Source organism: Lissotriton vulgaris, chromosome 7, assembly GCF_964263255.1.
Source record: "Lissotriton vulgaris chromosome 7, aLisVul1.2, whole genome shotgun sequence".
Classification (NCBI taxonomy): domain Eukaryota; kingdom Metazoa; phylum Chordata; class Amphibia; order Caudata; family Salamandridae; genus Lissotriton; species Lissotriton vulgaris.
Window position 1 is genome coordinate 659,120,145 of NC_141695.1, and position 27,239 is coordinate 659,147,383.

The 27,239-nt window shown below is 43.9% G+C and overlaps 1 protein-coding gene across 4 annotated transcripts in view; it reads left to right on the forward strand.

Annotated features, from left to right (window-relative positions):
• TOM1L1 (target of myb1 like 1 membrane trafficking protein) overlaps window positions 1-27,239 on the forward strand; it is a 561,560-nt gene that overhangs the window by 137,965 nt on the left and 396,356 nt on the right. For all 4 annotated transcript variants that reach the window (XM_086930855.1, XM_086930856.1, XM_086930858.1 and 1 more), the window contains 2 exons: window positions 18,598-18,732; window positions 25,860-25,964. In XM_086930855.1, coding sequence (XP_086786981.1) covers window positions 18,598-18,732; window positions 25,860-25,964 — 240 coding nt within the window. The remainder of the gene's footprint in view (window positions 1-18,597; window positions 18,733-25,859; window positions 25,965-27,239) is intronic.

Consider the following 27,239-nt stretch of genomic DNA (forward strand, 5'->3'; position numbering starts at 1 on the left):
GGGAGAATTGCTCGAACATTTTGCCTTGCTAGCAGTCTTTGTTTCTTGTACCCAGGAACATATAAATAAATTTTAGACGTGGGCTAGGAGCTATTAGCAAGCTATGAGACTCAACAGCAGCTGTGTTAGCATCTGCACATTAGTAGCTTGAGTTCAACCCTCGCCACTTCTGATTGCTGGTCTATGGTGAACACCATGTCTGGTGCTGTTCTTGTTTCATGTGGGGGTATCATGTGGGCGTGATGCTGATTGAGTCAAATGCATTGTGCATTTAACAAAGAGACTATAGGGACAATGCTGTTGATTGGAGCTTTGCCAGGGCTCTATGGGAGCATTCCCTGTTAGATGGAGCATGTGATTGGATGCTGTTAATCCTCTACCAAGGAACAGACCAAAGCTGCTGGTACAGAGCTCAAGTGGTACCGAACTTGGACAGGGCTGCCCGTGCATTGTGTGGACCTGCGGTGTAAGGGAGGTTCTCCGTGCAGATTGACACATGCGGCTAATTTGCATCAACTCCCGCCACACCTCTCCTGTGCCTTGGATAGACCCACAGGAAGTTAGAAGTGTTTGCTGTAGGACCTGCCATAAGGGATTAGTGGGAACATTTTTACCCGGACTGATTTTGGTTCCCCCTCCAGCCACGAGGACTTCTTGCTGCTTTGGAAGAAGTGGAACCCAAGTGTGTGCATGAAGGGCATCCGGAAGCTCCTACCAGTAGCAGATACCTGCAGATGAAGCTTTTTTCCATGTGCGAGGGGTGTGTGGTTGCTGGAGGGAGGGACATCATGTGTGGCAAAGCAGCACTGACTGCTGTGTACTGGTGACACTGATTAATGCGTGACAGCTTTTGACAGCGCCTGCCTGCCTGCCGCGCAGTCACCAGTGCCTCTGACCCCAGCACTGGTGAGGGAACCCCATCAGTAGCCTAGCCTGGTGCTCACCAGTCTGCTGTGAGGGTGTGCCACAAGTGACATGGAGAATAACAAAACCTGCTGCTACTGTGCTGCTCATCTTGTCACTGGAAATGCAGCTCCCCGCATGCGAGAGTAATAGTTTCATCTCTTTCCCTGTCCACATGACAGCAGGCAGGTGAAGAGATGACATTTCCACTTCCAGCAAGCGGGCATACTCTGACAGCTCCCGCTTGCTGGAAGCAGAGTGTTTGTTTCTGCTTGGCGGGAGCTGACAGTGCTCACGGCAATCAAACAGCTATGTCCCGTGGGTGGGCACACTGGGACATAGCAGTAGCCAGCCCTAGGTGGTGGCTCCCCTCCTTTCTTGTGCTCGGGCCGGCCCTGGGGAGATTCTTTTAGGTATTTGTACTCGGGGAGGTGGTTGTCCCTGAGAGGTTCCAAGTGCCTCCTTATCTATTTTAAAATTAAAGCCCATGGGAGGTGGTGGTCCCCCGGGGGTCTGCACGCTCCCCCTATCTATTTTTAAATTTAATGCCTGGGGAGGTGGTGCTCCTGAGAGGTCCGCGCAGCCCCCTCACTATACTGTAAACAAAAGTCCTAGGTAGGTGGTGGTCCCCGGGACATAAATAAACCCTTGGAGTGGGGCCCGTGCGCCACCCTCCTTATTAATTAAAGTACACATGGCCCTGGGATCAGTCCTAACTATGGGCAATACTCAAAGCAAGCATGGGAGAACACACGTGTATTTTTTGTTTTGTAAAATTCACAGAAATATTTGTGGCAATTCATGAATCACGCCATGATTTTTTTTTTAATGCTTTTTTGCCCTGGTGTAGATGTAATTTGCGAAAGTCGGTGTTTGTGGGTGTTGGCTGTGTGTGTGCAAGTGGGTGAGAGAGGGGGTGATTGTGTGTATCCGAGTGTGTTGTGTTCATGTGACTTTTTTGTGTGTGGAGGGCTATGGGTGTGTACAGGTCTGTGTATATAGTTATGCTTCTAAGTCTGTTCGGAGTGCCTGAGGGAACTCATGCGGCCATGCAGAGTGTTGCAGCTCTACCGCATCACTGCAAATTAAAAGTATTTTTTAAAGGAACCCCAGGGGTCAAGGTACCCCACCTGTGTCCCTGTGTGCATTATTTGTATTGTTTTTTGGTGGCTGCAACATTTGTCTTCATGTTGCGGTCAGCCAATCAGGCCTTAAGATGTATTTGGACCTTACAGTGAAGCTGTAGTACAGAGACGGTACTGCAGCCTAAAATATGTAGAAATGTTTAACGTTAACTTTGTAAAAACGACTGAATCACAAATCACATAAAAACATGCTTTCTGGGTAAAGATATAGCCTCTCTAAAATGTGGTGTTATTCTGTTCAGTCGTACGTGGTCAAAACTCCTATGAGATATTGCATGGGAAAATGTGTTTTTGAACCCATCCTTTTTCTCAACATTTGCTTGACAGATCACACCAAAAAACTTGCCAGAAAGGAACTTAAATAGATTTTTTTTTGGGGGGGGAGTTTCACTAAGTTTTGTCAAACAGCGCCAAAGTTATTAGAAAACAAATGTGGCGACCGGGCTTTTGTAGGAAATGGAAAATGTTAAAATTAAGTTATCCCTAGCTTTAGTTATAGTGCCTTAACATGTGTTTAAAAAACCTTTAGAAATTCACCTAAAAAACACAGTTAAGGTGGAGTTAGGTTTGCGAATCAGAAATGAAACCCCACCGAAATTCTCAAGTTATGGTTATGACAACAATCCACAAATCATACCACAGAAAAGCAAACAATAACTTATACTTGACCTTACCCTTGATATAAGAGATCACATTACAAATGCCGTACATCTTTTTAGAGACAAGATTGCATATCAATGTACAATCAAAACTATGAAAGAGACAACTATGATTTTAGTATTATTTTTGGTTTGAGTATATCGTTATGTAATAACATTGTAATTGTAGGTGTTGTTACTTATTGCGATAAATAATGGAAGGTCTTAATAATTCTTTTCACAACTTCGTCCAGGATTCATGCCTCCTGTGACCAATATGCTAATCCTGAAGCTCATGAGGTCCCCAGTGTCGCGTCGTAGTGGCAATAACGACCGGCACTTCTTTATGGGTTAAGAGAGCTTTATTTTCTACATCCTTTCCTGACCTTGTCCCTACCCTAACTACTCGGTTCCTGTCCCCTGGCTCCTCCCGTTCCTGCTCCTCCCTCCTAGCTCCACCCCAACCACTAGACTGCCCCATACAATCCTACATCTCCCCCTTCTTAACAAAATGAACTTAGTTTCCACATTGTTTGCAAGTCTTCAATCCACCACACGGGTTGACGAACAGCTTGTTCTTCAAGCATCAGTAGTGTCGAATCCTTGGTGGTCCTGGCTTTGATCAGTCTTTCCGGTGTCTTAGCCACGATGTCCTTAACCGCAGAAATGCGCTTTTGAGAATGCAACCCATTGCATGTGGGCTGCTTATTATTCGGTCCCGCAATTATTGTGGTTCTTTCCTGTTGTGTAACTGCTACTGGCTCAGCTCGGCAGTGACAGTCTGCCTTCCTTGGTGACTTTTGGTCTATTGCCGATTGATCTCCTTCGGGAGCGGACGATGGGCTGATCTTCTTCTGAGCTCCCGCCTGTGAGGTTGTTTCTCTTTGTCTTGTCAGGTTGGGAACCGCACTGTTCTTCTGTTCACCGTCAGGCATGCCAGACATCAGTGTATTATCTGACATGGGTGTCCTGTCTTGATTCCTGGACTCATTTGTTGCCTCTGTTTGTTTCTTCCCTTCCCGCTCGTGTTTGAGGCTGGCGAGACCCTTGACCACCTGGTCATGTGTCTGTTTGTCTCTCATTCGGTGGCAGTTCGTCTCTGTCACCACGTTCGGTCCTCCCCGCGGGGTGACGGGATAATCCTTTACCACTTGGTAGATATTGTCCCATTTCTTTGTTCTCCTTCCGTCCGTTCTTTGAGTCAACCTCTCTGACCCCATCAGGGGTGACGGTATATTGTTCATGTCTTGATGTGGCGATGACTGACGTGACTTGTTGTCCTTTGGTTCTGTTGTGCATCCGGGTGATTGATGCCATGGCCGTGGTCGGGACCATGATTTTGTTGACCCGGATGATCGGACAGACATGTCTTCCGACTCGGAGGAGTCGGTTGCCGATTCCCTTTGAGAACGTTCTTTTGAGGGCGTCGTGACTGATACGTTTATTGAGTTGGTATTCTGGGATGACATGCTCCTGGAGTCGGAGCTGTTTACGGAGCATTTCTGTGGGTATGTTTCTTTTTGTGTCTTCTGCGTTGTTGCTGTGGGGGGATCATTTACTTCATTAGTTTGGTCTCGGAGCATTTGGTCTTCACCCTTTCCACGAGACATCAATTGTCCCTTCTCCGCTTTCTCGTTGACACAACTGTCTGTAGTGCACATGCCTCTCCCTTTCCGGTGTCTGAGTGGCTTGCCACTCCTCATGTGATTGGTTTCTTCTTCTCGCTTGTTGTTTGTGTTAACGTCCGTGCCATTGGGGTGATTTGTCTCACTGCTTGATGCTTCCTCGGACTCATCTGTAGACTTTGGTGCATAGCGGGAGGATGGCCGGGTTTGTCCGCGTGCTGGTTTCTGGCATTGACGGGATAGGTCCCTTCTTCCGTAGTTCATCCTTCTTGCCTTCTTGTTAAGCAATCTGCCATCTTGTCCATGGGTGTGATTTGTCCCGCTTGACACTTCATCTGTTTCATAATCGTTCTCATCATCGGTTGACTGGCTCCTTGAGGTTGAATAACTTTGTGAGGTTGTATCAGTGTCATCATCTGTTGACTGACTCCTTGAGGTTGAATAGCTCCATGAGGTTGCATCCGTACCGCTTTCGCGATCCTGATTCATCCTGGTCTTTTGTGATGGTGACTTGGAGTGTTCCATGACGCTCTGTCTCTGGTTTCTTGACTCTGATTCACCCTCCCTCTTCTCAGCTTTGTTTGTTTGTGATGGTGACTTGGAGTGTTCCATGACGCTCTGTCTCTGGTTTCTTGACTCTGATTCACCCTCCCTCTTCTCAGCTTTGTTTGTTTCCTGGGCCTCTCCCTTAGGCATGAGGGGCGCCTCTTTCCAGACATCCATGTGTCTTGCATTTGAGTGCACGTCTTTCGAGAAGTCTTTTGCTTTTATTCGCACTCCAACCTCGGCCCCTCTGATGATTCTCTTTAGCGACCATTGCTCCTGAAGAATCTTGCGCTTCGTGTCTGCGCTTGAACAGCCTTCGATTATTCGGAGCCGAACTGCTTCTTCATTAGTAAATGTGTTGAAGTGACAGCAGGGTACCAGACTTAGTAACCGGGTGATGAATCTCGGCAGTGGTTCTCCTGGTTCCTGCTGCGCTGTATTGAAAGCGATGCGAGCATGATCCACTTCCACCAGTGCATGGAAATGGGCACGTAGCTTCACTTGGAGTCTTCCATAGCTCTCTGTGTCCCTTTTGGGAAATGATCTGATTAGGCGACGGCCCTCGTGACCGACTAGCTGGAGGAGTAGTGTCAGACACTTTCCATCCCTTTGTTCATCGATTGCATCAAGAAAATCGTCTAGTGAATCCAGCCACCGGTTTCATTCGGGACCCAATTTCTGACCGTCAGTCTGTGACACTGGGGGTGGTACTTCAATGCAAGGACTGGGCCGGTGGGTTGCTTTTACCGCCGCCATGAGGGAGATGTGTTTTGTCGGCTATCGTCGTAGAATTGTTCGCTTTGTTTCCCGTCTTGTCTGCTGACTTTCTTCGGCCAGGATCCCGTGTCTAGCCGTCTCCTTTGATTTCGGGCAGGTTCGCCACTCCTGGGTGACTACGGTATTCTGTCCGCCTTTAGCACGACTGTTTCAGGAGGCTTCACTGAGTTAGGCTTGGATTTCCCGATTTCGGAAATGGCCACCACTCAGCTGGTCCACACGTGACACTTGGCTCAGCACCTTCCCACTTGTATTGGGGTGGCCTGCTACCTGCAGGTGATTTGGGGTTCTCTTTGCTGTTGATCATTTGTCTTTGCATGACGCGGGAAGGTTGCTTCGGTGCTTGCTTTTGTTTATTACGTTCCAGGCCTGTAGTTGCTTGGTGCATTTAGGATGTGCACTCGCCTGTGCTCGCTGACTTCGGGACTTGTATTTATCCGTGCTTGGTATGTCCAGGTCTGTATTGGCTCGTGCTCGTGGCGTTCTGGGTTTGCATTTGCTTGTTTTAGTGCCATTCAATGCTTGTGCCAGCTTATGCTTGTTTGCAGCAAGGCTTGCTTTTGCTCATGTCTGTTTATACTTGGAGCATGTGCTTGCTTGTGCTTGCTCTCAGTGTGTCTCTTGCACTTGCCAGTGCTTGTTGTGTTTACGGTTGTCTTTATTTGTATCTTGCGTTAATTGATACTCGTTTTTTTTTGTTATTGGTCTCGCATTCACCGTTGCGTGTCCTGATGCAACTCTTGCATTTACTTGTGCTTGTTTGTCTTTGTTATGGCTTTTGCCAATGCTTGCTTACTTGTATCTGTCAATGCGCGTTCATTGATATAGTCCGTCGCTGTTATTGGTCTCGCATTCACCTTTGCGTGTCCTGATGCAGCTCTTGCATTTACTTGTGTTTGTTTGTCTTGCGGTGGCTTTCCTGTCGCCTCTGTCGGTCTCTGGCATTTGCGAATGCTTGTTGCAGCTTTTGTACTGGTCATATGCTTGTGCTTGTTGAGCGCGCCAATGCTTGTTTCCTTTTGGTTTGCCAGTTTACTTCCAACCTGGCCTGCCTGACTTGAATTACAAACTGTTGGTTGTTTGTGTAACAAAACCTTTCTTTCAGACGGGGACCCCCCTTTATATGTACTGGCCTGCCTGACTCAGCAATGGCCGCTCGCAGTCCTCACATAGGGGATGTCTGTGGCTGCCTGACCCAAAGATGGCCACCCATCTACTTCATGGGGATGTCCTTTTCAATCGCCTGACGTTAAGATGGCCGCCACCAGTCATTCATGAGGTTCGAGCCCCTCTTCAGTCTCAGTCACACTCGGTCTCTTCCTGCACTCACCGGGGATCCTTCCTTCCAGCAACCAGGACTTGGCAGTTCTCCTTTCACCTTCTGGCCACTTTCCACCCTTCAGGTAGGCCAATGCAGATTTCCGCGTCTTGTTTACTGCGGCATGCCGTTTCTCACGCATCGGGGGTGAGACCCGATGACGGCGGCATCAGCGCTCTTGTTCTGGCGCCTCCGCGAGTTTCGCTCGCTTCTCGCTGCACTCCTCACTCGTGCAGGACACTTCGGGGAGGCTGGGGTGGGCTCCCAGTCCCTTCCTTCTTGATTCCAGGCTTCAGGGCACACTCCCGAATTTGGCGCGAACGGAGCGCCGGACACCAGAGGGGGTAGCGTCTTACTTTTCACTGCTCTCACGTGGCCGCACACGATCTCCTGGTCGTGGGTAACTTCTCCACAGCTGACCTTAGGCTGTAGGCGGCGGCAGCCACGGGGCACAGGTGTCGCGAACAGCGATCGCGTCTGGCTGGTGTCCTGGACAGGTCAGCTTCTTTTTCTTGCTCTTCGGGATTGCTGGTGGGTCACCTCATCCCACCCTCGTCGCCAGCTGTCGCGTCGTAGTGGCAATAACGACCGACACTTCTTTATGGGTTAAGAGAGCTTTATTTTCTACATCCTTTCCTGACCTTGTCCCTACCCTAACTATTCGGTTCCTGTCCCCTGGCTCCTCCCGTTCCTGCTCCTCCCTCCTAGCTCCACCCCAACCACTAGACTGCCCCATACAATCCTACACCCAGGACCAGGGAGGTTTCTGTTTATTTTATTGCTGGGAGTCCATTTGGCAGCCACACATTTTCCTGGTGTCAGGGTAGGTTCAACCCTTCACCTTTTTCCATTTCTTTTTTCTCTTTCTCAACATGGTGCTCCATGCAGTGTTGGGTAACAACAGAAAGATTTCCATTACAACCAGCCAATCAGAATGGATTTGTGAATTATGGTCAGATTTGCAAATCCTCATGTGTGACGGAAAAACAATGATCTCTTACCCAATGAAGTGCCTCTGTTTTTTATTTGTATTTGCAAATCCACTGTGGATTCACAAATCTGACGAGGGCCTGCATATTAACAGTCCATTATGCTAAAATGTAACCTCTTCATTCCAACAGCGGATCATGTCCTGATTTCTTGAAAACTACTACACAAATTTATACCAAACCAAGCACCTCTTTGAGTAACGAATGTTACATGCCAAGTCTAGTGCAATTCCATTCAGCTGTTTTTCTGTATTGAGGAGCAAAGAAACTTCTGTGACTTAAAATTGGTGTTCTACCCTCTTTTTCGGTCCCCTGCGTGATAGAGCAGTCTTGACATGAAGAACCCGAAGTGTATGAACTTTGTTTTGGAAAGTTTTGTGGAGAGTCATAGAACTGCACCAAAGTTAATAAAAACAAAAAAATGTTTAGCGGAAACTCTGGCCTATCCAGTACTACGGAGGAGCTATAGCTATCGATCTATCTATCTATCTATCTATCTATCTATCTATCTATCTATCTATCTATCTATCTATCTATCTATCTATCTATCTATCTATCTATCTATCTATCTATCTATCTTTCTATCTATCTTTCTATCTATCTATAAAAATGTAATCCTCCTCAGCTCCTTCCTATATATTTTCACTCTGATCCATCGAACGCAGGCCAAGAAAAAGGGAAGTGGGGTCCTAAAACAGTCTCAATGGAATGACACCACATTTGACAAAAATATAGATCTTTATTCAGTAAGTGTACTTTTTGTAATTGGTATAAATCCATTTAGCTATTTTTGAGAAATGTGTGTTTAAAGAGGTTCGGGTTGGGACTGAAGGGATTAAAAAGTCAGGTATAGCTCTACATTCTGAGAATTATTCAAAAAGAAGGTAAGGGGGCAAGATAAACACACCCTGACCCCCAGGGTCATGGGTGAGTTTTTTTTTCATGGGAACCTACCTTGTTTGGCTGGCAACACAATATCGAAATCACACTGTGTCAGTCATTACAAGACTTGGGATAATAGTGCAGTTTTGAAATGCATTGTAGTGGAGGAATGTTTTAGAATGGTGATAACAGATAGCAATATAAATAATTCTAATGAGTTCTTGGGTGATTTAACGCTGTGAAAATGACTGGTTCTCAACTAGGATTTGATGTCCCACGTATAGGAGCAAACGGTTTTATCTAATGCTTTACTCAAAGAGGTTATGGAATGTGCACCAAAAGCTAAACACTGAACACATTTCTTCTAAGGGCACACTATGTTCCTCATCCATGTGAGAACAAAGTCTGGTATTCTGAGTAAAGCGTACTTCCATTAGCAACAGCAGCCTGTTAGTTAATACTCCATTGTTCTTTTGCAGCTTCCCATAGTGTTCTAATGAACAACTGGAATGCTAACAGTCTGGATGTATGACAAAATTGGTAACACTTGAACACCACCTTGATGGCATGAAAGGTGTAAAACTTAAAGCATTTCCTTTATAAATGAACAAAATGAAGGGGGATAATTTTTTTCATAGAGATTATGGTTAGTGCTCTATAAAGCTAATTGAGGAGTATCAATTCTCAAATATCTTCCTCATCCATGTTAGCAATCATTCTGAAATGCTGAGGGAAACATTTACTTCCAACACCAGCAGCAGACTGTGAGCTAACGCCCTAATAATCATTTGAAGAATCACTACAATGAACAACCATGGCACTAACATTTTGAGTTCAAAAATAAAACAAAAATTGAGGCACTCCTGAACACCATTTTTTTGGAATAGGAGCTGTTGAATTTAAAGCCTTTCCTGAGGAGCAGGCTGAAGTAAATGAGTGAGTGAGTGAGTGAGTGAGTGAGTGAGTGAGTGAGTGAGTGAGTGAGTGAGTGAGTGAGTGAGTGAGTGAGTGAGTAAGTTGGGATTTATAAAGCGCGTAGCTACCCTCGGGCATCCCAGCGCTAACAAGACCTTGTATTCCAGAGAGGGAGAGGGACAGTAAGAAAGAAGGAATTAAGGGAAGAGCCAGGTTTTTAATTGTTTCCGAAAGGTGAGGAGGTTGTGTTCTCTCCTCATGGCCAGTGGGAGGGTGTTCCATAGTTTTGGTGCGTTGTAGGAAAACAGGCGGCCGCCGGATCTAGACTTTCTTATTCTTGGGATGCTGGCAAGGGCGAGAAAGTCCGATCTTAGATTTTTGATGGACTGATGGGGTTTCATCAGGGATCTGAGAATTGGGGGGGCTTTGTCGAGCATTATCTTGTGGGAGATGCACAGGGTTTTGAAGGTAATTCGCTCCTTCACTGGGAGCCAGTGAAGGCTTTTGAGAGCTGGTTTCGCCGAGCATCTTGCTTTGGTTCCCGTTAGGATTCTGGCTGCCGCGTTCTGAGCCACCTGTAGTCTCTGAACGACTGATGCTGGGGCTCCCAGATACAAGACGTTACCATAGTCCAATCTGGAGTTCACCAGCCCCTGCATCAGTAGCTTCCTAGACTGGAAGGGGATCAGGTGGAGAATCCTTCGGGACATACGGATGAGGCCAAAACAGGTACCTGAGGTTTTTCTGGCCTGGGTTTTAAAATTAAGGTCCTGGTCCAGCCATATGCCGAGACTTTTGACCTCGGTTTTGGTGGTTGGGTGAGTTCCCATGCAAGGTGGCCAGGAAAGGTTTGTGGGGAGCTTGTTCGGATTACCCAGAAGAAGAAACTCCGATTTATCTCCATTTAGTTTTAGTCGAGATTCACACATCCATTGGGAGACCCTTTCTAGACACATGGCCAGGTTGTCTAGGCTAGTACTTGATTGGTTGATGGAGACCACCAGCTGTGTGTCGTCGGCGTACATTACTGTTTTGATGCCGAAGGGAGTGACAATGTCCTCAAGAGGGGACATATAGACGTTAAAAAGTGTGGGGCTCAGGGAGGAGCCCTGAGGGACCCCACACTGCAGGGGCAGGGCCTTGGACGTGGTGGTGCCATCTGACACTTGGAAGGATCTTTCCTCCAGGAAGGATTTAATCCAGGCAAGGGCAGAGTCGGCGATTCCAACCAGACTTAGCCGGTGGACAAGGATAGCGTGGTCCACCGTGTCGAAGGCGGTGCTCAGATCGAGGAGGATCACTGCCACTGATCCTCCTGCGTCTATGATGCTTCTCGCCCCTTCGACCACGGCCAGCAGGGCGGTATCGGTACCTTGCCCCGGTCTGAAACCGGTCTGAGAGTGACGTAGTAGATGATTCGCCTCCAAAAAATTGAAAAGTTGCTGGTTTGCGATACGTTCGGCCACTTTGCTGATCCCAGGGAGAAGCGAGATGGGTCTGAAGTTGGAAGGATCCGTGGGATCTAGGTGGGGGTTTTTCAGGAGAGCTTTGACAGTAGCTTTCTTCCAGTTGGCCGGAACAGTGCCCTTTTTAAAGGAGGCATTAATGAGGTTAGTGATGGGTGGGGCTACCGTGGGGGCTACCAGTTTTAACTTACTGATGGGAGCTGGGTCTGACGGGGAACCACTTTTTACAGATTGTAAGGTAGCTAAAAAAGTCTCCGTGGTAATGTGAGTAAAGGCTCGTAAGCATGGAGCCTCTGGAAGGGGGGGTGGAGAAGTAGCAGATTGTGGGGAAGTGGGGACCGGGAGTGAGGTCAGAATTTTCTCAATTTTTGAGGAGAAAAGTTCGGCCATCTGATTGCATCTGGCGCCCTCTGGGTCCGGAGGGGGTAGGGGGTCTTGAATTTTTGTGAGGAGACGTACAATGCGGTAAGTTTCCTTCGCAGAGTTTGCTGCTGCTGCTATCTTTCCTTCAAAGAAGGTAGCCTGTGTATTTTTTATAGAATTTTTGTAGAGCTTGATGGCGGCTCTGTACTCTTTTTTGCATTCCAGTTTTTTCTCCATATGCGCTCAAGTTTTTTGCATCTCTTTTTTTTGGTTTCGTAGTTCCTGGGTGAACCATGGTGATTTAGCCGTTTTCTTGATGCTGGGGAGGTGTTTGAGTGGCAGGGTGGTGTCTAGGGATTGGTTTATCCACTCCTGTAGTTGGACATCAGCTCTAGAGGGATCTGGGTCAAGTATAGGTATAGTGGAGGATAAGGCTTGGGCCCAGGAGTTTATGTCCAGATTTTTCCATGGGCGAGAGGGGGGTTGGGGCGGATGTCTATCGGGAGCCTTAATCGAGAGATGTAATTTGAAAGGGACTAAGAAGTGGTCTGACCAGGGAAGAGGGATGGGGGATTGAGTTGTAAGTCACGAGAGGTTGGAGAATACGGGGTCCAACAGATGTCCTTTGAGCATTTAGATTAGGCCTGGGAGTCATTTTAATTATGCCGGAGTTATTGGAGGCATTTTGGGTAATTCCTCAATACTCTTTGATGCAGAATTGCCACAAAATATGTGATTACGCGCTTGCGTGATTCAAAGTATTTTGGGAGAAAGTAATTTCCTTTTATGAGGATGGGCGTGTGTACTACTTCTTCAAACCATGTCATACCCTTTGGGACCACATCCACCCGGGTCAATGCCTTTTGTTAACTGGGGGGAGGCCTCCCCTTCCAGAGTCATCCAATGCCCTGGGTAACCCATCCAGCTGGGCCGAAGCAATTTTTTATTAGGGAGGCACGTGGGGCCCGTCTCTCCAAGCCTCCTATAGCCCCCGGGTACCACATGCCCTAGGGTCCAATGACATGGAGTGTCTATGGGACACTTTCCCAGGGGACACTGTGCTGTCCTCTACCCGTGAGAGTGCAAGAAAGTAATATAAATCTAATTCCCTGCCCACCCTTTCCTAGGCAGGGAACACAGCTTTGCTCCCTACCGGCTGGAGCAGAGAAAAAAGCTTATCCTGTTTGGCGGGAGCAAAGCAGCATAGCCAGCTCATGCTGCACCCAGGATGAGTGCTAGCTGGGGCAGCAGGGTTTCATCAGGCTCCCACCGGTAGCCTCCAACATTAAAAAATGTGCGGGTGCCCCAAGTGGGGCAAGTAACTATTGCACCATTGGTCTTGTTTTTTTCAATGTTTTTTTTTTAATGTTTATGTCAAAGAAAAGGTTGTAGTTTAGTGTGAAAGGAAGAATGTATGTTTTGCTGCTAGAGTGGATGAGGTATGGGTGTAAAATTGAGTCCTAATGTAATGTTGAAGGTATAATTGTGAGCTTTGTATGAGTCTGTCAAATGTTAGTATGCAGGATTTATTTGTGATGTTAAATATGGTAAAAATTGTTGATTAATCCATTTAAATGATATTTTGGATCAATAAATTTTGAAAAGTAAAAAACTGAAAAACAAATAGGCCTAGCGGTCACTTTTGTTTGGGTCAATGTGACGCGTTCAAAATAAGGTAAAAGATTTTGTCAGTATTGGCTTTCTATTGTTTATGGAACTAGTAAAGTAAGGCTTGATTTTCCAGATTCTATTGGTGGGGAAAGCACTCATTCTGTTGAATTTGAAGTGTATGCAGGACCCTGATATTTCATTGTGGTTGCAATATAGTTAACTGAATTAGATAAAATGTATATTTCAGATGCATTAAAGCCTTAAAGGTGTTCATGAATTATGATTTATATTTTCTTTTCGTATGCCATGTAGTTAATTTAACATTGGTTTATGTATTCTCTTGTGGAACATTGAAATTTGATCACTACTCCTGCTTCCATGTCTGTGTTATTGAGCCTTTATCACTTTCAATTTGTTCCTAAACTTGATGGTTGCTTTTAGTGATCAATATATTATTCCTAATATTATAAACTAATCAATGTAATTCACCATGGGCATATTCACAAGGACTTATCTCCGATTCATCTCCACCTTAATGCATCAAAAGTGGAGATAGATTTAACACCCCATTCACAAGCTGGTGCAAACTGCAGACATCACCAGTATTCCCACGATAACTGCCCCAAAATGTATCTCCTTGGTGGACACCACCAACTAACCCTAATGAGATGCAGAGTAGGCGTTCCCATGCAAAAACACACAAAAAAACACAACGCCACTTTCTCAACGAACTGCCAGATCCCGAGTCAAAACCACGCGATAAGCCGCAGTAGCAGCAGGTATTTAACACCTGCCTCCTGCAGGTGTAAAGCCGGACGACTACCTGCAGTAGGCAATGGAGCCCGCACACAGCCACACCCGAAGTACAAGCAATGCTTGTTATTGCCATTCACATCAGTCCAGAGCCTCTTGTGCTCTTCCATTGTCCTCCTCTGCCATGTGACGGCATTCACATGGTCTGAGGTGGTGTGCCATCTTTGCCTCTTTGTTGCCAATGACACGTTGGAGGTGATGTACAGTTGGTGGTGGTGTTCTGGCTCGTCCGTGGCGATAATCTGGTTTTCCTGGCAACTGTATTCCTGGGTGCTCCTCCGTGGGGATTGTGGGTTCATGTTGTCCTCTGCATTCGGTCAGGGAGCATCCCTGGTACTCCGCAGCTGATGTTGTTTTTTTGTGGCATTTTCCGTATGCTGTTCTTGTGCTTTTTCCTGCATTACGTGTGAGTATTTGCTGGCCTCTCACTGCTTATCGCTGATTTCCTCATCGTGCTTTGTCCCATCGTATGTTTTTTCCTGTTGAGGTTTGTGTTATTATCTCCGTTGAGGTAATTGTATCGCAGACATTGGCCACTGTTTCGGCAGACTATCGCATGGTACCGCCTTGTTGTGAATTCCACGTTGACACAGTGTTCTTGTCTCGCAATAGGCTGTGATGTGTAAAGTTGTGTTAGCATTTATTGGTGATGTTTAGCACACATTCTTGTTAATATACCACTTAGAGTCCCTGTCCAAGTACACACTAGGTACTCAACTCAAGCAAGCACTCAGTGAGACATTTGAGGTTACATTAGAAAAGGAGGAACAAGGAAACTGTAGGTGCCTGTGTGTCAGCACATATGCCATCTGCATAGAAATGAAAGTGTAACTTTAAACACAGTCACTGAATACATTTTCATATTTTACCTAAACGAGATCAGGGTGCAAAGAACAGATCCTGCAATAACTTCATAGAGAAGAAACATTGGAGCAGAAGCATCAACTCGGTAAGAGACAGATAAAGAATGTGAACAAAGATAGATGAGAGCAATTTCATAACAGTCCCAAAAATATCTAAAGAAGAAAGTGAATGACAAAGACCACTGTACTTGAGCAACCTGACAAGGGTTGATTAGAATGAGCAAGCACAGCAGATCCCTAGGGAGTCCTGGTGGAAGTTATTGAGGCTGCAGATACAATTATGAGAGTGAAGAAAAGATGGCAAGTGACAGGAGGTCCACACCCTTATACTCGACGAAAACCCTGACATCCTGTTTATATGCGAAACCTGGCTTCATGACGACCAGACTAGCATTTTAAACCTCACGTTGCCCAACGGGTTTTCCATTAAACTGGTTAACAGAGACTCTAGGGGCGGGGGTATAGCCGTTATATATCGAACTATATATAACTGCTCCTTCACGAAGGAAGACATATGGGGCTGTGAATGTGCTCGATTTAAGATCTCCATTTGCCCCCAATTCTCCCTCTCTGGTCTGTACATCTACCGACCACCTGGCCCATCTGCCAGATTCATTGACGAACTTCTTGAAACATCCCACACGTTGGCAGTCTCCTCCCCCAATTTCACCATATTGGGAGATCTCAATCTCCACTTTGACTCCGTGACTGAAACGACCATTAAAAATCTGTTGGCCGACCTCACGGCCCTGCAACTAAACTCCCTGGTCCATTCCCCCACTCACACTGCTGGGCACATACTAGATCCCATTTTTTCCAACATTTTGGAAGCTAGTGCTGAGTCCCCTGAACCCATGGGTTGGACCGACCACTTTCTCGTCAAACTTATCATTATGGCAAAAAAAACGCCCACCAAAGTTGCAGCTAATCCCTGCCACAAACAACCATGGCACAAACTTTCTTCTGTAGACCTCATTAAAAAGCTAGGAGATTTCCATCCCCCCGACGACAACAGAGACATTAATACAGCTTACGCTGCTTTTCAGGACTGGATTGTTACAGGGCTTGATGCCTTAATCCCGGCCAAGTGGACTAAAACTCGCAGCTCCCCCACCAATCCGTGGTACAATGAAACGCTCAAAACCTTACGGAAGGACTGCAAGAAAGCTGAGCGCGAATGGAGAAAAAACTACCTAGACAGTGACAAAGCCCTTTACTTGTCTAAACTTCGCACATATCACAGGGCAATACGTACCACCCGTGCCTCCTTTTACGCAAAGGAAATTAAACTAAGCACCAACCCCACCAAAACTATCTTTAAATTAGTTCAAAACCTACAAAAGGCCTCCAACCCGGACTCCTGTATTACCTCCTCGAAACAGTGCGAAGACCTTGCCACCTTTTTCACTGAGAAAGTGAGGAATATCTATACGTCCTTCCCCCAAGATGAGCCTGTGCCCATCAACACTTCCAACTCTGTTACGTACACGTCGAAACTGTCAAAAATACCTGACATACCCCTCGACGACCTTGCTAAACTTTGCAGGCAGGTTAAGTCTGGTTCCCCCATTGACCCCATGAGACCAGCTAAATTCTTGGATGCACTGGACTTTTTCCTTCCCTCGCTTTCTAACCTACTCAATCTCTCTTTTTCCACAGCTGTGGTCCCCACCTGCTGGAAATCAGCTTGGGTTTCCCCCATTATTAAAAAACCCACACTAGATCCCACTAAACCAGAAAATTACAGATCCATCTCGCTGCTCCCCTGGACGTCCAAATTGGCTGAAGCCCACGTTAACAAAGTGCTATCCCACCACATGCTGCTAAATCACGTCCTGGACCCCTCTCAAAATGGCTTCAGGCCAGGACACAGCACTGAGTCAGCCCTATTGACCACCACGGAACACCTTCGAGGCATCCTGGACGCTGGTCAAAGTGCCGCGCTGATCCTGCTGGATCTCAGCGCGGCCTTTGACACGGTCTCACACAACATCTTGCTGAATCGACTTGAGGCCATAGGGATTAACGAACTCGCCCTTGACTGGTTCCGGTCCTTTCTTAAGGACAGATCCTTTCAAGTTTCAGCCCCTCCCTACATCTCCCAACCCCATCCCATCGACCAAGAAGTTCCTCAGGGATCGGCGCTTAGCCCATCTCTTTTTAATCTGTACGTCCAGCCTCTTGCTGCAGTGGCTAGAGAGTGGGACCTTACGCTTGTGTCGTACGCCGACGACACACAGCTAGTCATCTCACTCTCTGAAGGCCCTTCTACCTCGGCCACCAAATTCAGGAATGGGCTAGCGGCAGTTGCACAGTGGATGGCACGCAACTGCCTGCAGCTGAACGCCGGGAAAACGGAGGTGCTTTTCCTCGGCAAGAATCCCAGCTACTGGAGCGATCACTGGTGGCCCTCCTCGCTTGGCCCTACCCCTGTGCCAAAAGAGGTCGTGAAGAACCTAGGTGTCTGGCTTGACTCTTCTCTCAACTATCAGTCCCACACAAAGAAATTGGCAGCAACATGTGTGGGTCTAATGAGGAGTCTTAACCCGATACTCGGGTTCTTCGACCCCAGTACCCGCCAACTCATTATCCAAGCCATGATACTTGCCCGGCTGGACTATGCCAATGTGCTATTCCTGGGGGCAAATAAAGCAGAATTAGCGCGGCTGCAACGCATTCAGAACTCGGCCGCCAGAGCGGTGGTTGGCCTCCCACGCAGGTGCTCTGCCAGAGCTACCATCCGTAACCTGCATTGGCTGCCAATTGAATCTCGTATTCACTTCAAAACTCTTACCACCGCATTTAAAATTCTGAATTCTGACTGCCCTGAACTCCTACGCCCGCTCCTTGTACCCTACACCCCTCAGCGTAACTTACGCTCACTGGGACAACACCTTGTGTCGATCCCACGATTCAGGCTCTGCAGAATGGGTGGACGCTCCTTTAAAGTCTTGGGGGCTAGACTCTGGAACTCATTACCCCTACATATCCGCACTTTAACCAACTTGACTGCCTTTCGGAAATCACTAAAAACTCATCTCTTTTCCCTCATCTAGTTCTCTGTGGCCATCCCCCTCTCCCCTCAGGTACTGGTTAGGTCAGCGCCGGGACGCTCCGTTGCTGGGGCAGCTGTTTGCGCTTTAACAATCATATAACATAACATAACATATAACATAACAGGGAGCAGTCCTTTAGATTACTTTGGACAGGTAACAAAGAAATGAATTAGGATAGTAGTCCAAAGGAAGCTACAAGTCAGCTGAAGAATTGGCCTAATAAGAATGCCTTGGTGTGGGTTTGAAAGAACTGGGTAGACTGGAGAATGAAAATATTGGTTGCAATGAGACAAAGATTTTAAAGTGATAGTAGCAGGATTATCTTGATTATATAGTTTTGGTGCACTTCGAAACAGGGTGAAAGTTTGTCAACATCTTAACTGTGCTAGGGAGAGACTGATGGGCTGGTTTTGAGAAAAAAACAGGATTGAGAAAGAAAGACAATCACCACTTCAAATTTTGACATGAGACTTGAGAATGATTTTTTTGTAAGCCAGAGCTAATGATAGAGGTGGATCCGGCAGAGGATTAACATGAACCAGAAACAAATCCAAACATTTCAGTGCCTGTCTTTTCATGATGAGAATTTGAATAAGTTTATTTCACTGTCTGTGTTGTGAAGAGACTCATAGTTGTCCGTTTAGATCCTCGTTACCATATGTAAAACTGACTTCTTTGTCAAAACAGGTCTGGTCGAAAGGGCTTGAAGGTGGATCCGTTGATGTGAGTGATGTGAAGGAGGTTTACCTGGATTTACTGAAAAAAGGAATAGTATTTCCAAGTCAAGAGACAAACGGAGACATGTCATGTGAAGAGCATGTGGTAAGTAGTTACGTTATAGGTACTTTTGCAAATACAAACTAGCCATTGTTGATTGACAATCTATATATGAGAGACTGTGAAAGATGGTGTGATATTATATTACTGGAAATAAAGGGGTTCATTTCAACTGTTAAGTGTATGTTCGAGAAAATGCACACAGTGAGTGATTTGTAACATTAATATACACATTTACGATTTATTCAAAATATTCCAGATTTTTTTTTACAGGATAACTAATAAAAGATGCACTTTGTCCTGTAAAGTTCTCCAAAAACATTATACTAATTGAGAGAGGACCACAAATTAATTTTCAATATTAATTTCTTGATACCTTGAACCCACGCCTAGGCTGGGAGCCATTAGTAGCTCTGTAGTTTATGTTCATACTATCCCCTCACTGCACCGAGAGGGCAAGCATGTCCAATGGTTCCATTCGAAGTTCTGGATCTCCCAATAAAATATTGTAACAAATGAGGGCCACATGGCTCGTGCTACAGCTGTTTTATTAAACAAATCACTCAAGAAACTAGATATGCCAAAGTATAAACGAATGGATCATTAACATTTCAAGATTGTGTCATAGTATACGGAGGCACTGATTCTCTACAGCAGAAGGAGTTGGATGAACACATGTCATACCAGAAAGACCCTATTCATTTTAAAAATATATAAAACTTTAAATATAAACATTAGTTTCTTGACTTAATAAATAATATGTATTTAAATATTACTACAATAACACAATTTATGTAATTGATAAACAGTACATAATAAATTAACTATTGATAGTTAATTGTTAATTAAGTATTACTTACTGAACTTCCCACCCTATAACCCCCAGCAGCCCTCACCTAAATAATAACAAGAATATATAATTATTACACAATTTACATAATTATTAATCAATCAGAAATGTAAATATGCAATAATCATTATTATATTTTATGTATTATTTATCTAACTTCCCACTATATACTCCTACAAACCTAGCTACTCAAAACTAAAATCTAACTAAAATAAATCAATATTACATAATGTGAATAAATAATAATCAATTCATAAATAATAATACATTCATTAATTGTTAATTATTACTCAATTAACCTCCCACCCTACACCCCTACAAGCCCATCAGTCTACACCTAAAATATATCTAAAATATATTATTATTATACAATTTACAATATTAATAATCAAATTAAATAATTCATAATACATTATAAAATAATTGTTAATTAATGATTACCTTCCCACCCTATAGCCTTACAAAGACAGAAACCAGCATGTAAAATCTAAGTATAATAAATAAATATTTCATAATATACATAATGAATAACAATCACATACTTGTTTCAAAATTAATTATTTAATAATTAATTAGTACTTAGCTTCCTACCCTATCCCCTACAAACCCAACAACCAACTATGACACTATAAATTACTATTTGCAATTACATTTAAAATTCTAAAAGACTTACAATTACATACTATATTTAAAAAAATGAATAATTTGACAAACAATACTCCCTGAGCCCTGATTCGGCACACTGTCATCATCCATGCTTGCCCTTGACTGTTACTATCTTTTCTGTATATATGTCAGCTTGGACCTTGGGATAGCAGCTCCTCACATCTTGGGAGCTGCTACATTCTATCCCGTTTTCGAATATGTGTTGTTTGCTTTATCATTTTGCATGACCATTTGTAAAGCACTCTGATACCCCATGGGTCATGTTCGTGCTAAATAAAGCTTTGTACATTTTTTTTTAATGCAACATATAAAATAGAGAAATAAACTAAAATACATTAATTCAATTAAAAAATTATATTATTTACATCTGTATTATTGAATACGATATTTACAACAATATTCTTAACGATGTTACCTGAAAAAACTATATTTTTGACAACAATATTTCTGAATCACAATATTTTTCCATCACAATATTGAGTTTTTGATAATTCTATCTCCCAATATTTACAACTCAATATTTTGTCCAAATATCACTTCTATAAGGCGTGTGGGAAAATTAGAATGTTTTTGCTGATTCTGTTTCCCCTGTTCCCCCTTCTCTATTTGCATGGGATCTGAGGTCTGAGCAAGCTATTTGTATGAGGGTTTGCCCAAGGCTTTGTCTAGGAATTTGATGGAAACAAGTAATTTTCCCATCTCTTCTCCCCTTTGCAGTCTGCCAACCAATAAGGAAACTCACGCTCTAGGTCTGTCAAATCACAGTTATGTGAATGGTGTGATACCTGAGCCAAAACGTACTTCATTTCTTTACTAAGAGTCCTATTTTCTCCAATTCACCTCTAACACTTGGTTTAGGTGTGTAATCAAATAGCTTTACCAATTCAGTATCTAACAAATGAGTTTTTGAACCCTGTCAAACAAATATATGACATATCTCTTACCTAAAAGTCAACATTATGCAGGAAAAGGGCTATTCTGTGCAACCAAGATCAATGACCATGCCACAGCATCACCTGGCAAAAATATGAATGCTAAAATGGATTCAGCTGTGGGAAAGGGTATTGGTCTACATACAAAAATGCAAATCCCACTAGGTCAAATAGATTTTAAACATTTATAATACTCTAGTTTAACATTATATGACTGGTACTGGGATGTCCAAATAAAGGTCCTACTTGTGTGGTGGTAGCAGAAGCTGGCATCTGAACCATAGGTCTCCATATAGCAGGTAAAATCTGATTTGTGGTTGTCAGCAAGAGTGCTTGTGATGCTGGGAGTCTATGCAATATGTATGAGATTCCTGAAACTTCCTGCTTCAACCATCTGTTCTCCTTTCCAGCTTCAATCACCTCTGCCAATTGTGGTCACAGCATTCTTCACAAATTGAGAAGAGTAACCCATGACAAGACTCATGGCACCCCAGCAAAGAGACTCAGTGGGCACCTCAAACTGTTAACGTTATATCTGCAATTTAGTTTAGGGGTGCCATGGATAAGTGTTCCACTGGAATTGAAGACTTTATATGAAGAGCAAAGGGAATGAGAAGAGCTATCTGACTTCTTTCTGCTCACTAACTAATTAGGTTGTGTTCTTGATTCTGTTCAGCTGTGGTGTGTCTGGGTTTGTTTGGGCAATGTCCATTGTCTCATTCATCTAAAATGGAGATATAAAGAGCACTTTATACACAAGAATTTTGTGTTAAGATATAACATCTAATTTCTGTTATTCCTGTGTATCTACCTGCTTCAGGTCTGTGCCTAGCTCAGTCTACTCCTTCTCTGTTGATGGACCTATAAAAAAACTTCCAACCTGCCAAGCAAACATAATAGGTTGGCTAATACTTATGACTAATCTCCCTGGTTTGCACCCACCCCTTCAATCTATGCCAACATTGGTCTTAAGAGTAGCTGGAAGTCACATTTAGTAGTGTTGTCTCAAACAAACATTAGCACCTTGATTTCTCCAAAGTCATCAGTCCTTTGTAAAAATAGGTGCCACTCCAGACATGCCTTAGTATGAGTCTGTGTGGTCCCTAACATTATCAAGGACTGCTGTAACATAGTCTTTTGAGCCAGAGCCTCCATCGCTGTCTTCTGATTGGCCCAATTTGCTTTTACTGCCATAGGAGACGTTTGCCTGACAGTCTTAGCAATGATGTCTGATATGTGCTAGGCTGGATGCTCTTGTGACTCCTGGGAGGAGCTATAGTCAAGGCTGTGACTGCAGTGATAAAAGTAGCATCCACAAACCGCAGTCTTCTGGGATAATTCCCTGGGTGACAAAACTGGTCAATCCAAGGAGTTTGCTAAATTTAGGTAATTTCCTTTTGCGTAATTGTTTGAAATTTCCGAAAAATTATGTTCAATAACGCAAAATGCAAATCTGGCACTTGATAGTAGTGTAAGTAAGAAGCACAAGTGCAGAGAACAGATTGTTTGTTCGCCTTGTTTGGCTGCTCTGCAATAGGATTTTTACCATTGCCTCCTCAATTGTGCCATTTGGTGTAGTAGAAGAATTTAATGGTATTTCATGCAAAAAGTGAAACATGAAGTCATGGAAATTATGCAAAATATGCTGGTGTTATTGAATTCTCTCCTAGGCCTATTCAATAAAACAATGATAGGATAAGGGAGAAACCTAATATGTATTAGATTAATTAATGTATTGTGTGATAGGTGAAACGTGCATAAAGCCCTATAAGTGGGCTGCAGAATGAAAACCCTCCGTAGATTTTATAGAATTTTATTTAAAAGTGATCCAGGATAACAAAAGAGTCTGCACCTCTTTAAATTTGTTTCTAGTGGGCATCTAGAGTTAAATAAAGCACACACAAGTTGATGAGAGAAAAGCTTGTACATAGTCCAAACTGGTGGCTATTGCTCTCCGTAGCATTATAACCCGCTGTTGTTCACGCACTGTGCCACTTTAGTCAGAGGCCTGACTTATGTGAATCAGTAGAGATCCTGCTCCTTATGGGAACAATCCATTCTCAATGGCCAGGCTCGGTACCCTCCAGAAGGGAATACAAGCAACCATAGATTGTTTCTGCCTTTTTGGGCCTCATTAGTAAGGTGTCCTTGGATATGGCATAGCAAGCAAGGGATCCCACTTTGAGCATATATTTGGCCATTTAGGTGTTCAGCAAATATAAAAAATGTAATGGGTGGATTTCACGCAAATAGTCATTTGACAATCACTTGCAGTAGCATTGCCTACTGGGGCTTGCCTTATAGGCATCATTATTGACTTGGTTTCAAGTTGCAAAGGAATACAGTATTACGTGAGAAGGATCTATGGAGATACATGCCTTGCACTCCTGATTTAGTAAATGCTTTCAGTTTTTTATGTCAATGTTGCTTTTGGTACGAGAGTAAAAGCAGCAATATAGTTCTTTTTTCTGCAGTTAAGGTGCCTGGCAGTATTCCTAAATGTTTCAGCTCCCTTCTACCAGTTAGTTCTTCATGAACTTTAGTCCTGCACTTTTGTTGCGTTTTCCAATTTTGTTTCAGTTAGAAATTGGGTTTCTGGTTGGTAGAGGTATGCACCCTGTCCAAGCAGGAACCACAATCCTAGTCATGGTAATCTAGATACACACTAAAAGATAACCTGGTAGCTTGGTACAGAGCAGTGAGGCTTATCTAAAGAGTCAATGGTAAAGTATTTCTGCAACACAGACACACACAGTAAAACAACAAATGCACCATAAATTGAAAAACATCCAATAAGTAGAAACAGAGTTATGAATTTCTAAAGATTAAATCAAATTATAGTACTTCAAGTCATAAAGCACCAACCGAGGACTTCTGGGTGCTCTAGACCAGGGTAAATCCTAAGATCAGGCCAACCATGATGGAGAGCAGGAGTCCCACAGGTCCCCTTGAAAAAGTACCTTGGATGGAGGAAGCGTAGATGTCAATGACTTGATGTGAGGAGCAGAGAAGGCAATGCATTGCCGTCGATCCTGTGGGAGGACCCATTACGTCACTTCTGATCCGCACAGTCGGCAAAGGCTTTGTCGATGAACCCCTTAAAAATGCAGGTGATGCATCATAATCCAGCTGCGCAGTCCGCTTTCATCGAGCCGTGTAGTCCGTTAAAGCAATGTTTTCGAGCAGCAGCTGCATCTGCACCAAAAGAAATGTGACAGTTCTGATCGGGGCAAAGTCGTCGTAGAGTGGGTCATGTTGGGTCAGCACAGAAAAGGGACTTCCAAGGGCCCAACACTGGATAGGCAGCACTTGGCAAGGCAGGACTCACAGTTGGCAGAATCCAATGTGTTGTTGCAGGGTTGGAAGTAGCCTTTGATGGCCCTGAGACTTCAGAACAGGGATCAAACCAGCAAGCCGTTGGAGTCACTCTGAGTTCAAGGGAGATGGGCCCTGTCCTCTTCCTCAGCAGGGCAGAAGGCAGCACAGCAGAGCAGAAAAGCAGTTCCTCCTGAGCAGCAGTCTAGCAGAGCAGCATGACTGAAATACATATTTTTTAGTATGATGCATCTGGGAAAAGGTCATTGGTAAATGTGCGCATACCTGTAAAGTCACATTGTTTACCACATATGCACTGGCACCCCATAACACCTCATGGGGTGTAGTACAAATGTTTTCTGATTTCTTTCATAAAGGGGGAGAAGGAAAAGTCTGTGACCCTTTCAACTTCCTTAGTTTCAATATCAAAAAATCAATCGGGGAAGGGATCACTTGTCCTGAGTAACCAGGGTTTTGTAATGTAATTGTTTCCGGTTCCGATAAAAAAACCCTCATTCACGTACCAAGGCTCGAATGGCGATGTCTCTTGATTCTCTGCCTTTATGTTAGCCACGTGACAGCATCATCATTGGGTTTATTTGTATACATGTCGACCTTTTTATGGACATCAGTAAGTGCCAAATCCCCCTAACTCCAGCTTCCTACGCACGCCTAATTTTTTAACCAGGCTTTTCTCCAGCATTAATTAAAATTCACTTTAACTGGTCACAGAAGCCTTTTTATTGAACACCCCAATTGTTCTAATCACTAATCACTACTGCACTAACCAGTGGTCTACCTCCGGGTGGAGGAAGCATACAATTAAACCTGATAATGATGCTGTCACGTGGCTAACATAAAGGCGGAGAATCAAGATACACCGCCATTCGAGCCTTAGTAGGTGAATGAGGTTTTTTTTTATCGGAACCGTAAATGATTACATTACAAAACACTGGTTACTCAGGACAAGTGATCCCTTCCCCCATTGATTTTTTGGTACAAATGTTTTCTTCATTTCAGAAAATATTTTTTATGTGGGACGAAAATGAGGAACATTTGAATATGCACATCCACTCTAAATCATGTCCCAATACATGATCTACAGTTTTAGGGATGAGAGGTATACACACACGAAAAAGTATGAAAATCATAGTTTTCTCTGAGTCGACCCGGTACTCGGTGAATTGTGATGCATGCAGAAATCCACTGAAATCTGAAGCACATGTATTATTCTGCCTACATGTCTTCATTTCTTGAGAACAGGCCTCTTGGGGTGTGAATATTACTGAGGAGGAAGGACTTTTGTTATTTCTAAAATATTCATTGGTTTAAACATTACAAAATTGTCAATGAAAGTTAACTCTAAAAGTTTATTATAAAGTTAACTAACTTTAACATTATGTCCATAGAGTTCACCGCAGAACGCCAAGCAACCTCTGTCCTGTACTCAGTCGAAAACATGTCCAGTAGACCGTCCTCCTGCATCATCAACAGTATTGCTGGCTCCCGAACAGGTACATAAAAAACATTGTCTAAATGTATATTAATATCTTCATAACATTTATTTCTCTCAGTAGGAGCAAATATTGAGTGCAAAATAACTTAACCTCTCTTCAGCATCATTTGGGAAACAAGTAGGATACATGCAAAGAACTCTGATATTTCGAAGGCTAAACCTACTTTTAGGGGCCTATTTAGGAGCCGGTTTGTATCGCTCTTGCACCACGCAACGTGGTGCAAGAACGACGCACACCTTATGTGTGATTTATGTAGCGATGCAAGGTCACTCTTCGAAGTAAGGCAACCCAGCACCAATCTGTGCCCTGGGAAGGCCTGCACCGAAAAGATACGCCTTCTAAGGAGAGGCGTAACAAGGAGAAATGTCTATACATAAACATTATGCATATAGAAAGATGAATATGCCTCTCAGGATTGTTTTTGTGCAAGAAGATGTCCCTATACGCACAAAAACAATCCTGCATACAACATAGGTGCACTTGCTTCATAGTTCAAGAGTGCATGCGTTGGCGCTAGGCTGCCTAAAGGGCAGCTGCACAAGGGAAAAGGCAGGAATGCGTTGCAGTCCCTGGAATACAGTGACTTGCTGTGCTTCACTGTGTGACAAGTCTGTAAATAGACCCCTTGATGTTTCAAATGCTGGCAGATAAGGTATACAAATAGGGCATAAAGACATAAACTAGATTGCTCAATATCATGAAAGTTTGATTAGGTGAGAAAACTGGGATTTGAAGCTTTACCTCCTTGCTTTATTTTTTATACATTTGTCTACAAAGTTAATCTTCTCGTTAGAAGTATGTAGATTCATTGGAAGAAATACAAAACACAAAATCAAAGCAATTGATATGTCTACCGTGGGAAACAATACTATATTTATGAAACACAGCTGTCATTACTATCTACGTTTATTGCTTGTTGATTTAATTGCAACAATGTTTTCATCGAATTCATTAGTAGCACTTTTTGGGACACAACATTGCAGCAAATGTAAAAAGCATTGGCAAAGCCAATATTACTTGCCTATGAGAGCTATTAGCTTTGGCAATGTTTTCTACAGAATCATGGATGCTTTGCAGTGTTTCTAGAACTCAATTAAAAAAATCATTATGACCCAGCCAGTGCTAATGCACTTTTTTTTAAGGTGCAGTAGCACTAGATGCATCATGGTACCTTTTTATTATTATGTTTAGCTGTGCTGCACAGTATCCATGCTGCTATCCTCTTGGCTACAAATTATTGGCAAAGTCCACAATGCTCATATTGCACCGCAT